Source organism: Aquarana catesbeiana, linkage group LG10 (assembly GCF_042186555.1).
Source record: "Aquarana catesbeiana isolate 2022-GZ linkage group LG10, ASM4218655v1, whole genome shotgun sequence".
NCBI lineage: Eukaryota > Metazoa > Chordata > Amphibia > Anura > Ranidae > Aquarana > Aquarana catesbeiana.
In genome coordinates this window covers 111730346-111742588 of record NC_133333.1, presented here as the reverse complement: position 1 = coordinate 111742588, position 12243 = coordinate 111730346, and the positions used below count along the sequence as shown (strand labels likewise).

Genomic DNA, 12243 nt, shown 5'->3' with positions numbered 1-12243 from the left:
TTTGCTCTGACTGCCCCCAGGTCGGACGGCCTGCCATGGAACATAATAGTTAAGCCACACTATTATCGCATGAAGGAGAAGTTGATGTTTGCAGCTAAAAACAGACAGGGCCTGTCCCTGTTTGGTGCACCTATCCAGCTTTATATGGATCTAGCCCCATCTACAGTAGAGAAACTGAGAAACGTGAAGCCTTTATTACAGCAGCTGATGAACCAACAGTTAAGTACAGATGGGCATTCCCATTTAAATTATCTTTTACATATAAAGGTAAACCTCACTACTTTTCTACATTTCAAGATGGAGAAGATTTACTACTGGAATTGGGGATAATTTCTCACGAATCTCAGGCCGCCTCATCTTCCTATCAGGCGAACCCCCCTCTTTCGCCATTTTGGTTGGAGCAACGGGCATCAGGAGATCTTCCCCAATCAGCTGATTCCCTGATGGCTTCACATCCCCCTTCCACGGGGGTAAAATCTCTGTTCCCTTAGGGCTGGATTCGACCTGTTGCTGATAGTGGAGTCGCCACTATCATACCCGTTTGACATTTCCTGTTCAGTAAATGGTTGCACTTCGCTAAATTCCTCTTACCTTAAACTTTGTACATCTTTAATGTCAGTTAGCTGCAAAATGCTATCGACCAATGTCAGTCTCCTCTGGGAGCAGCCATGCTGCTACCCTCTAATAAACATACTACCAGACAAAAGTTGGATGTGATCACACCAGGCTGCTCTCCGCTTTTGGGACACTGGAAGAGGAGATCCTCTCAGTTAAATATGGTTTCAAAAGTTGCAATCGTTAAATGTTATTTCCGGTTTTTATTTTCATGATTTTTGGGTCAGGGTGAACACGCATGCCCCTTCAGTGAGGTTACCTTCTTCGGATGATGAGGGTGACCTCACGACTTGTATCCCGGACATTGATTATGGGTAGGGTTTTGACCCACTCCTGTAGATGTTACTTGATGTTTATTATGCTTTGTAAACTAGGCCTTTGGCCAAACGTTCTACTCTCTTTTCTACTCATTTAAATTTCTTTCCTATTCTTTTCCCCATCCCAACACTGGAATCTGACTCCACGCTCTGGTCTTGCTTTCCTGTTTTGGATACCAACGGGGACTATGAAACTTGGCTCTGAGAATCTGGCCTCTCAACTCCATGGATCAAGCTGAGTGTGCTCTGCCCTACCAGGGTGACTAAAATTTATTCCACCAAATACTCTATAATTACCCATAATGTGCATGGATTTAAATCCCCTATCAAAAGAACTAAAGCCTTTCAATACTACCACTCATGGAGGGCTGATTTCCTATTGTTACAGGAAACTCACTTCTCTAAGACCTCAGCCCCTAGATACCTCAGTGTCTGATAGCCACAGTATTATTTGTCTTCTGGCCCTGAGAAAAAGGGGGGGTGGCAGTATGTTTTTCTAAAAAGACCCCTTTCACCCTTATCGCTATAATTAAAGACAAGAATGGCAGATTTATCATGTCGGTGGGTCATATTCACGACCAGTTGGTCTAATTTATTTCCGTTCCTTCCATTCGGAAGGAAGGGAGCGTCGTGACGTCACCCGCGGCCATCTCGCATCTTCATCTCGTTCATGCTCATACATCTGGCACTGGATGAGTGCCTTGTTTATGGCTCGTCTGTTACTGCTGTTCTACTGATCTGGATCCGCTGCTTATCACTACCATATGACCCATAAGGGAAAGCGCATTTGACCCTCTATAACGAAAGGGTCCTGGTGCTGAGGTGAGAGGCCAACCTGTATACTGGTGGAGGGATCACACTTACCCACTGATTTTCCAGCATGATGTCCCATTACTTGTGATTGCTTGGATTTTATGGACTATTTATTGTATCTTATTTAGCGCTGCACCATCTGCTATTTATTACTTTTAGGGATTTGACCTTTTGACCCAGGTGTCCAGCTGCTTTTTGTTACTTGTGTACGTATTTGCGCTGATTTGCCCTTTTTTTCATATTTCCTATTATGCCCCGAACTCTGGACAGGTGGAATTTTTTAGCAGGATTTTGGCGGTGTCGCTGCCTAAAGTACAGGGGCAGGTGATTTTGGGTGGCGATAGTAATATTCCATTGGATCGGATTCTAGATGAATCTGACCCTGCCAAGGTGATTTTGAAACAAGTGCCTAAAAACAGCAGCAAAGTGGCATACCTGTTACATTGTTATGATTTGATCGATGCCTGGCGTGAGGCCCACCCCTCCACTAGAGATTACACTCGCTTTTCACAGGTGCAACATACATATTCTCAAATAGACCACATTTTTGTACACACTTCATTACTATCGTATATAACATCAGTGAAAATATTGTCCGTCCCCTGGTCGGATCATTCTCTGATAAAGTTATTGTTGACGATGCTAGCTAGCAAATTGGTACCCCGGGTGAATACGCCTACTTTACCTAAACTAAGCCTATCTACTGGACACCCAACCCAAAATTCTGAACTGATTTTACAGGAATTCCATAAATTCTATTCTAAGTTATACCATGCGCCTGATCAGTTTTCACAGGATAAGGCAGATGAATTTCTTTGATATATCTCACTACCACATCTTAAAACAAACCATGTCAAGCTTATGGATAAGGAGTTTTCGGAATCTGAGATTAGAATGCCTATAAAAATCAAGCATCCCTCTAAAGCTCCAGGCCCGGGTGGCTTCTCTGGCCATTATTATAGGAAGTATTAGGAGATCCTGACCCCCCCCCCATCAGTGCTCCTGTTTTAATGACTTAAGGCGGGGTAATAGCATCCCAAAACATGAAAAAATGTGGCATACATTCACGTTATACCGAAACCGGGAAAAGTTCATGGAGATTGTTCTAACTATCGTCCAATTTCCTTGATAAACGTGGACTTAAATATAATGACAAAGGTGCTAGCCCCTAGATTAAATTCCTTTCTTTCACAATATTTTCACCTAGACCAGACAGGATTTGCCCCCAATCGCCAGGCATCTGACCAGACCAGGAGAATTATAGATATAATTTCAGCCAATCATTCTGATTGGAACCCCGACAGGGCATGCTGCTCTCTTTAGATATCCATAAAGCGTTCGACTCCCTGTCATGGGACTATTTATTTCATGTTCTATCTCGATTCAGTTTCGGTCAAAAAAAATGTATCGCTTCTCCAAGCATTAAATGACACGCCCACTGCATCCTTAATGCTTAAGGGGTATTCTACATGATCCCTCGCTATTCACAGAGGAACTCGGCAGGGGTGCCCTCTATCCCCATTGCGATTTGTTTTAACAATGGAGCCACTTGCAATTAAAATCCAAAATTGTCCAGATGTTCGGGGAATAGAATGTAGGGATAGGGAACATAAATGTATAATATTCGTGGATGACATCTTGATGGTCATATCTTTGCTCGTTACCTCCCTTCCCAACTTGTATGCAATACTTTGACCTTTTTCAGACAAATCTTGAGCACTAAATATCTCTTTGCAGAACAACACTCAAAAGGCCTTTGAACAATCTTATAAATTTCAATGGGAACCAGAGGCTCTTTCTTACCTAGGTATCCTTGCATATTCCCACAACTATCCCGCACTATATAATCGTTTAACGGCAGACTTGGCTAGATGGCAGCTTTACCCTCCATCGTGGTTCGGCAGACTGCATTCGGTAAAAATGAATATTCTTCCAAGAATTTTATATTTTTTTCACACCACTTGTTAGATCAGATGATATTTAAAAAGAAGCTTCTTCAGTTTAAATAGGGAGACAAGAGGCCCAGGGTGAATAAACGCACACTGTTTACCCCAAAACAGAAGGGAGGCCTGGGATTCCCCAATCTGCTGAAATATTTTTATTCTACTTTTGTCCCGGGGGCTTCCTCTAAGTTTTTTCAGGGCTTTGGGCAGGAAGGGACAGCTTATCACATTTAATGGCAATGACCCAAGGTACGGCGGTTCTGGATCAGAGTTTAAAATTTAACTTTTACTCTCACCCAAATTACCTGACCAAGTCCCCAAAACACACATTACTGGGTTGTAAGGTTGAGGAGCTCTCTAAAATTCGGAGACTGCTCCTCAAATTTATATTTGTTTCCGCTAAAATTACAATAGCAAGGAACTGGAGGTCGGCGGCTATACCATTTGACCAACTCAAACGTATACTTTCCTGGCTTATGTAAAATGAACGGTTGACAGCAATCTTACAAGATTAATTGAAGGTGTTTGAAATGGTATGGGGTCCATGGATCGGATATTTGACTAATGATCCCCCTTCTTTTCTCTCTTCCTTCTTTTCTCTCTTATTCTTCTTGGTTCCCCCCTCCCCTTTTTTTTTCTATTTTTCTCTCTTTCTCCTCTTTCTGGATTTTGGTATTGAGGGGCCCAGACTGCGTGCTTTCACATTTTTGGGGGATGGAGCATCTTCCATTACTTGAGGGGGGAGATGTGCATTCCTCACTGTGGGGGGCATATTTTGTTCACCTGAGTTGATACCATTACATAGAAGGACATACTGAGATGTTTAGGTTTTGCAGTCTGTCCTACAGTTCGCTTTGGAGATTAACAATCAAGACTGTGGTTAATAGAACATCATTATTACAGATTATGATTATTTACCTCTAAAACATAAGAGGCAAGTTGTCTCAGGAAGCAGGGCCTATCGCCATGCGGAGTGTGGTAATATGTTCTTCAGATTGTACTTATGCAATTATAAAGTTTGATTTTCCATTTTTGTATGGTATGATATGCAGATTTTGTAAGCATTGTATTATTCAGAATCAATGCTGAAATCTCTTTAATTTTGTTCTGTGAAAAACTTCAACAAAAATATTGAAGCATAAAGTGCAATATGAGGGGAAAAGGAAAGGATACTTTTTATTAATAATTCACTTATATATACAGGTACATACATATAAAAGTGTATATATGAAGACTATAAAAATGTGTATATATATATATATATATATATATATATATATATATATATATATATATATATATATATATATACAGTGAGGACGGAAAGTATTCAGACCCCCTTAAATTTTTCACTCTTTGTTATATTGCAGCCATTTGCTAAAATCTTTTAGGTTCATTTTTTTCCTCATTAATGTACACACAGCACCCCATATTGACAGAAAAACACAGAATTGTTGAAATTTTTGCAGATTTATTAAAAAAGAAAAACTGAAATATCACATGGTCCTAAGTATTCAGACCCTTTGCTCAGTATTTAGTAGAAGCACCCTTTTGATCTAATACAGCCATGAGTCTGAGAATTAAGGCCAAAATGTTCTATCTTGGTCTCATCAGACCAAAGAATCTTATTTCTCACCATCTTGGAGTCCTTCGGGTGTTTTTTAGCAAACTCCATGCGGGCTTTCATGTGTCTTGCACTGAGGAGAGGCTTCCATCGGGCCACTCTGCCATAAAGCCCCGACTAGTGGAGGGCTGCAATGATGGTTGACTTTCTACAACTTTCTCCCATCTCCCGACTGCATCTCTGGAGCTCAGCCACAGTTATCTTTGGGTTCTTTTTTAACTCTCTCACCAAGGCTCTTCTCCCCCGATAGCTCAGTTTGGCCGGACGGCCAGCTCTAGGAAGGGTTCTGGCCGTCCCAAATGTCTTCCATTTAAGGATTATGGAGGCCACTGTGCTCTTAGGAACCTTAAGTGCAGCAGAAATTTTTTTGTAACCTTGGCCAGATCTGTGCCTTGTCACAATTCTGTCTCTGAGCTCTTCAGGCAGTTCCTTTGACCTCATGATTCTCATTTGCTCTGACATGCACTGTGAGCTGTAAGGTCTTATATAGACAGGTGTGTGGCTTTCCTAATCAAGTCTAATCAGTATAATCAAACACAGCTGGACTCAAATGAAGGTGTAGAACCATCTCAAGGATGATCAGAAGAAATGGACAGCACCTGAGTTAAATGTATGAGTGTCACAGCAAAGGGTCTGAATACTTAGGACCATGTGATATTTCAGTTTTTATTTTTTAATAAATCTGCAAAAATGTCAACAATTCTGTGTTTTTCTGTCAATATGGGGTGCTGTGTGTACATTAATGAGGGAAAACAATGAACTTAAATGATTTTAGAAAATGGCTACAATATAACAAAGAGTGAAAAATTTAAGGGGGTCTGAATACTTTCCGTCCCCACTATATATATATATATATATATATATATATATATATATATATATATATATATATATCAAAAAGGGTAATGGTTGGGAATTACAAACTGTAATGGTTGGGAATGGAAAGGAAATAAAAATAAAAAAAAGAAAGATAGGAAAGCTCCAGTCCATCGAATCAGCTGTACGCTCTAATGAGATGTATTAAACTAATATCATGGTACATAATACATTAAAAATTAAATAAAATAGCGTAGAGACCTATTCTAATAAACAGCATGTGGTGAGATAAAATTCCATAAAATAAAAATTTTAAATTCAGAAATAGTACACAGGAATGTCAGGGAAAACTCAACAATTGGCTGTGTAGAGGGATACATACAGTATATATGTACATACATACATGCTCTATATCTATATCTATATATATATTTATTTATTTATTTATTTATACACACATGTGAGATAGGACAAAGTGTTTAAGGTGAATATCCAGAATGTTTCCCTGCGGCATAGTTTGTGAAAATTTTCGACCTGAGAGTCGCAAGGTGAAATGGATTCTATCACCCAGACTCTCAGGCCTTCTGTGGATTTGTTATGATGAGTCAGGAAGTGCCTGGGTAAATTATGGTCCTCTTCTTCCTCCTCAATGAACCTCCTGTGTTCCCAAAAGTGGGCACCTTACCATGAGAACAGTGCAGCCCACATAGAGGAGATCACAGAGGCAGGACAAACGATAAACCACACATTCAGTGGAACAGCTAAAAAAGCTTTTTATAGGGTAAGTCTTGCCTGAAGTGTCATTAAATGTCTTTTGGCGGTGCTGTACAAAATGACACATCTTGCATCTGACCTTTTTTGCATTGGAACATACATGTTAAATTGCAAAAAGAAACCAGAGAACTAGAAGGGATGATAACAGAATGGGAAATCCTACTGGGGCAACAATGTTTTTAACATTATGGGCTCTTCTATAAATTACCCTAGATCTATCTGGCAGAATGGGCCCTAATTTGGGATCCTGTAGGATACCCCAATGAAGTTAAATAATTTTCCCCATCTTTTTATGTTTAACATTATATTGGGTAATGAACTTGACTTCTGTGCTGGTTATGGAAGATGCAGAACTACTGTTTGAGGTTAGGGATAGACAAGCTTTAAAGGCTTGATTGACTAAATCAGGGTAATATTTATTATCTATAAACCTATCTACAAGGATGTTCCCCTGGGCTAGGTAATCCTCTTCTTGGGTGCATTTTTTTCTGGCAAAATTGACCCTTATGGATATTTTGTTTCCATTTGGGATGGTGGCAGCTAGCAAAATGGAGATAGGAGTTCCCACAGAGGGCTTAAAATGGGTTTTAGATACAATGCAGCCTTCTGCATGGGATACATCCAAATCCCAAAAGTCTAGAGATGTGGGGTTAAACACGAGTAAAAAAAATACCCAAATGGTTATTGTTGCAGTGTTGGACAAACGGGGCAATAGAGGAAAAGGGGCCATCCCACATGACGATCATGTCAACAATATATCTGCCCTAGTATATCATCTGTGAGGCAAAGGGGTTACCTCTCCAGATGCATGACTCCTCCCATCAGCCCATGGTGAGATTAGCATAGCAAGGCGCAAAGGAAGTGCCCATGGCAGTGCCATGAATCTAGAGATAGTAACCCCCAGGTGTTTGAAATAAATATGATCCAAACAGATTTTCTACACTGTCCAGGACAAACTGGGCTTGTTTATGGTGAAGGTGAGGTTCTTTTGTTAGAAAATGTCCTACTGTGGTGAGCCCAACCTCATGGGGGAGTGATATATAGAGTGACGTAACATCAAGGGATAACCAAGTGTAGGAGTCCTCCCACGTGTAGTTGGAGAGAGTCTCCAACAAATGAGAGGAATCTCGCACATAAGAGGGTAAGGACTGGACTATAGGTTGAAGGAAGCAGTCAATATACTGGGAAAGGCCACTAGTAAAGCTATCCATAGCAAAAATGGGTCTTCTGGGAGGACAGATGGGGTCTTTGTGCACCTTAGGCAGGTGGTAAAAGTAGAAGTGCTTGTACAATTCTTTGTAAAGTAATTGGTGTTCTCCCAAATTAATTACTTTTTCATGGTAGGCTTGGTCAACTAGTGCCTTCAATTTAGACTTAAATGCATCAAGTTTTTTGTAGATGTTTTGGTCCGACAATAATCTGCCTCTTTAAACTGACCTATTTTGTATTACTATGCCCCCTCCCTTGTCTGCCTGTTTGATTATTAGGTCATTGTTTTGTGATATTCTGTCTAGTGCCTGTTTTTCTTTATGGGTCAAATTTTGATGTTTGTAATTGACAGATAGAGCAGAAGAGCATAGATGTCTTAATTCTGCAAAAGTAACATGGTAAAAGGCAGCTATAAAAGGAGCTCTTAGCATGTGTGGGGTTAAACGTGGCAGGAGGTTTCAAGTCTGTGTGTATAACTGAAGCGTTTGAAATCTGTGCAAAAGAAGGATAACCCTCACAGGTCTGTTCAGTCTGGAGTTCCTCTAGAATCTCTAACACCCTCAAATCTTCTTCATTGTAGTCGCAATGGAGGAGGAGGATGCGGAGATAGTCATAGTTCTGGGACTTCTTAAGATTAAAATACCACTTAAGAGTGAGTTTCTGGATAAAACTATTAAAGTCTTAAAAAAGCACAAAAGGGATGGGAGAATTAGTTGGGGCAAATTGTATTAAACCTTTTTTTAATATAGATGTTTCCTCAGAGGACATATATATATTATATATATATATATATATATATATATATATATATATATATATATATAAATAAAAAAAAAATATATATATATATATATAATATATATATATATGCCCATCTATACGTATGTGGGATGATAAATTAAGTATTTTTATTGTGTCTGTGGTATTTTCTTGTGATATATTTTGTTTACGATTCCCGCCTCGTCTGCCTCTTCTCTTTGTTTTCTTTTTGTGGCCTTCTCCACTGGGCGGAGAGCTGGGATGTTCCCTAAAAAAACTCCAGAATTAGAACATATGAGGTTCTCTGTGGAAAGCATGAGGGTATTGCCAAGATTAGCTGATGTTGGGATCTGTGAAGGTTCTGTAGATGGGTGGAAAAATGGTTTCAGAACATTAATGTCAGATGTCAAGTCACAGGTCAGAAGGTCAGATCTGACTGGAGGGGAAGCAAAGGACGTGGAAAAATGGTTCCCACTGTCCCCTTCCTCATGTTTGTCAGTGTGTGAAAATGAAGAGGGGTCTCTAGGATTTCCAGAAATATTGAAGGGTGACAGGGGTTTATCTCACCACATGTGTTTCATTAGAATATGAACCTATGCTACTTTTTTTCATTTATAATTTAAGTACCTTGATATTAGTTGAATGCATCTCATTAGAGCGTACAGTTAATAGGATGGACTGGAGCTTTCCTATCTTTCCATTTTTTATATTTATTTTTATTTTATTTTTTTTGTTTCAAATTGTTTGTTGAAGTTTTCATTACAACAATGAGAGTATAGTGCAACATTTAAATGTTACAAGCATAACACGGTTTAGATGTATACAGTATAATTACAGTACAATATAAAATGTTCAGTAATCAATAGACTACAAGACTAAGAGGGAAAACCAAGCCAAAGATAGGAACAGATAAGGAAGTTGACATAAATGGTAAGAGGACATCTCCACTGGCTGCTATTTGAGTATGATACTATGTCTGGTGTGTATAACTTAGTGAGGGTGAAGTACAGGTATACTCAGGTATGCTCCCCCGACATCTGAACACCCCTGTTGGGTTCTAACTGTGTCCGGAGAGGGGAGCTACAAATCTCGGTCGGTAATATCAGTAAAGGAGTATTTCACCTGTACAATAATTTGTTATATGTTATGCCAGTGGGACGAAAATAGAGTTGGGTGGTGAGTTCCAAAGAGGGTATAACCAGGGAGACCTCTGTGGTACTAAATGACGATACAGTGAAGGGAATAGAAGCTCTTATGGGCCAGATGTCATCCAGATATTAAAAGGAATATAGCAGGTAGGGGTTTATTTTTATTTTTATTTCCTTTCCATTACCTGTCTTTCCATGCCCAACCATTACAGTTTGTCCACCCCTTTTTCATACATATACACTATATACACATTTTTATAGTCTTCATTTTTATATATATATATATATATATATATATATATATATATATATACATTTTTGAACTATTAATAAGCTCTATTAATAAGCTTGTTTTGGCACCTGCATCAGCCCGAGCTGCGTGCAGCCTATGGAGGTGGAAGCAGACACAGCTGCATGTCAAAATTTGACAGCCATACACAAGTGGCTGCACAGCCCTCAACTGGGTTGTGGGGTAGACTAAAAACTGGTGCACACAGAATCTGGTGAAGGTGTGCATAGTAACAAATCAGCTTCTAACTTTAGCTTGTTTGATTAAGCTTTGACAATAAAACCTAGAAGCTGATTTGTTACCATGTTAAATATCTTCCACTGTCTACAACCTTCAAACTACAACTCATTGCCTCCCATTCCTTATGTGCCAGTTACCTGGCTCTGTACACCACTGGCTTTCCTTATTTTGCCTTTCATCTTCAACAGTATGTCTCCTACACCCTCTTCCATCTATCCCCATTAAAGATCTGTCCAGCCCCAAGCAGCATGCAATCTTGGACTCCAATATGACACCAATACCCATTTGAAATGCAAATGCAGCCTTTTCTCAGTTGAACTGAGAATCTGGGTCAGGAGCATGTTCATCATAGCCGCAAGCAAAATGAATAACATCTGTTATAATATAATTGAAATAGTTTAAAATTCCTAATTAGAGAATTTTTTATCCTGATTGGAGCCAAGAGTTGTTCTTAGAATAGCACATAGTAAAAATACATTCTAAAAAGTATACTAAACATAACTTACAGCACTGAGGCTCAATTGGTCGTCCATTCCCCATATATTCTCTATATTCTCTTCTGTCATACCGTAGACCCAAATTCACAGATGGTACTGACTGCACCTGTCAGTAAAGTACAATACACAAAACAGACTCACAGCTTGCTGTTAACCAGATCCTACTGTAGGCAAATCAGGTAGCTGCAAAGATACTATCTGTGAATTTCTCACAAAGAAAGAAAAAAATGAGTATAACATTCACCAGCATCCTGAATGAAACAACACTCGTTGTCTAGTATCTGTTTATGCCTTCCTCCTTTTCCTTTTGCAATATTTTCTTTATTGTTTTGCAAGAAACAAAAAGTGCAAACATTTATGTGGATCAGAGGGCAGTAAGAATGCAGTATAGTCACATTAAGTATTATATCTCAGAACATAAACAGTATATGCACCAATTAGACCAGATAAAGCAGATAAAATGTTTCTAGAGAACTAACCACAGTGAACAAGATAGTGGTTGGCTTCCATTTAATTTCCTTACATTAAAAATTTGGAGCATAATAGCTCCACTAATCAATGGTCAGCATACTGTACTGTGGTGTACCCCATATCATCAAATAGAGAACCTGTGATCCATTGCTACTATAAGTAGTCAATTGGAATACAGGCAATACTGCAGAGTAAAATAAAGGGAAAAGAAGAGGAACTAGGGGTTCCACATCTTTTAAAATCTAGTGTTTTTGTCCTGAAGGATGCTAGCCAACTTCTCATGTAACATTATCTAAGAAATTTGTTCTTCATTTCAGCTATATGAATTACAAGATATCTAATTTTGCAATGGTAATTTTAGCCACTAAGAAGATATAAAATACAATAGTTTGGATATGTCTGGGGGTGTCCTCTACTGATTCATTCAGAAGAACAATTTGGGCAGTTTTTGGTACAGTTATATTAGTCCCTGAAAGAATCATAGTGAACACCCTAGTACAGAATCTCCCAACCTTGGGACAAGTCCACCAGGTGTGATACATAGTGCCATCCTGTCTACAGCCCCTGAAACAAAAAGGGGATGAACTGGGATACATCTTAGCAAGTCTGGATGTAACCAGATATCACTCCGAGATGACTCTGTAATTTGCTTCTATTAGTGTTGAGTATCCCTTGACATAGTATATCTTAGTTGTCCAGGAGGACCAATCTTCCCCACATACTTCTGT

At 39.2% G+C, this 12243-nt stretch overlaps 1 protein-coding gene across 2 annotated transcripts in view; it reads right to left on the bottom strand.

The window, feature by feature from the left end:
- CXCR5 (C-X-C motif chemokine receptor 5) overlaps nt 1-11236 on the bottom strand; it is a 68995-nt gene extending 57759 nt beyond the window's left edge. The window contains exon 1 of one of the 2 annotated variants that reach the window (XM_073602446.1): nt 11054-11236. In XM_073602446.1, coding sequence (XP_073458547.1) covers nt 11054-11113 — 60 coding nt within the window. In that variant the 5' untranslated portion in view covers nt 11114-11236. The remainder of the gene's footprint in view (nt 1-11053) is intronic. The other variant, XM_073602445.1, reaches the window with a different exon arrangement.
- Nucleotides 11237-12243: the final 1007 nt, after the last annotated feature.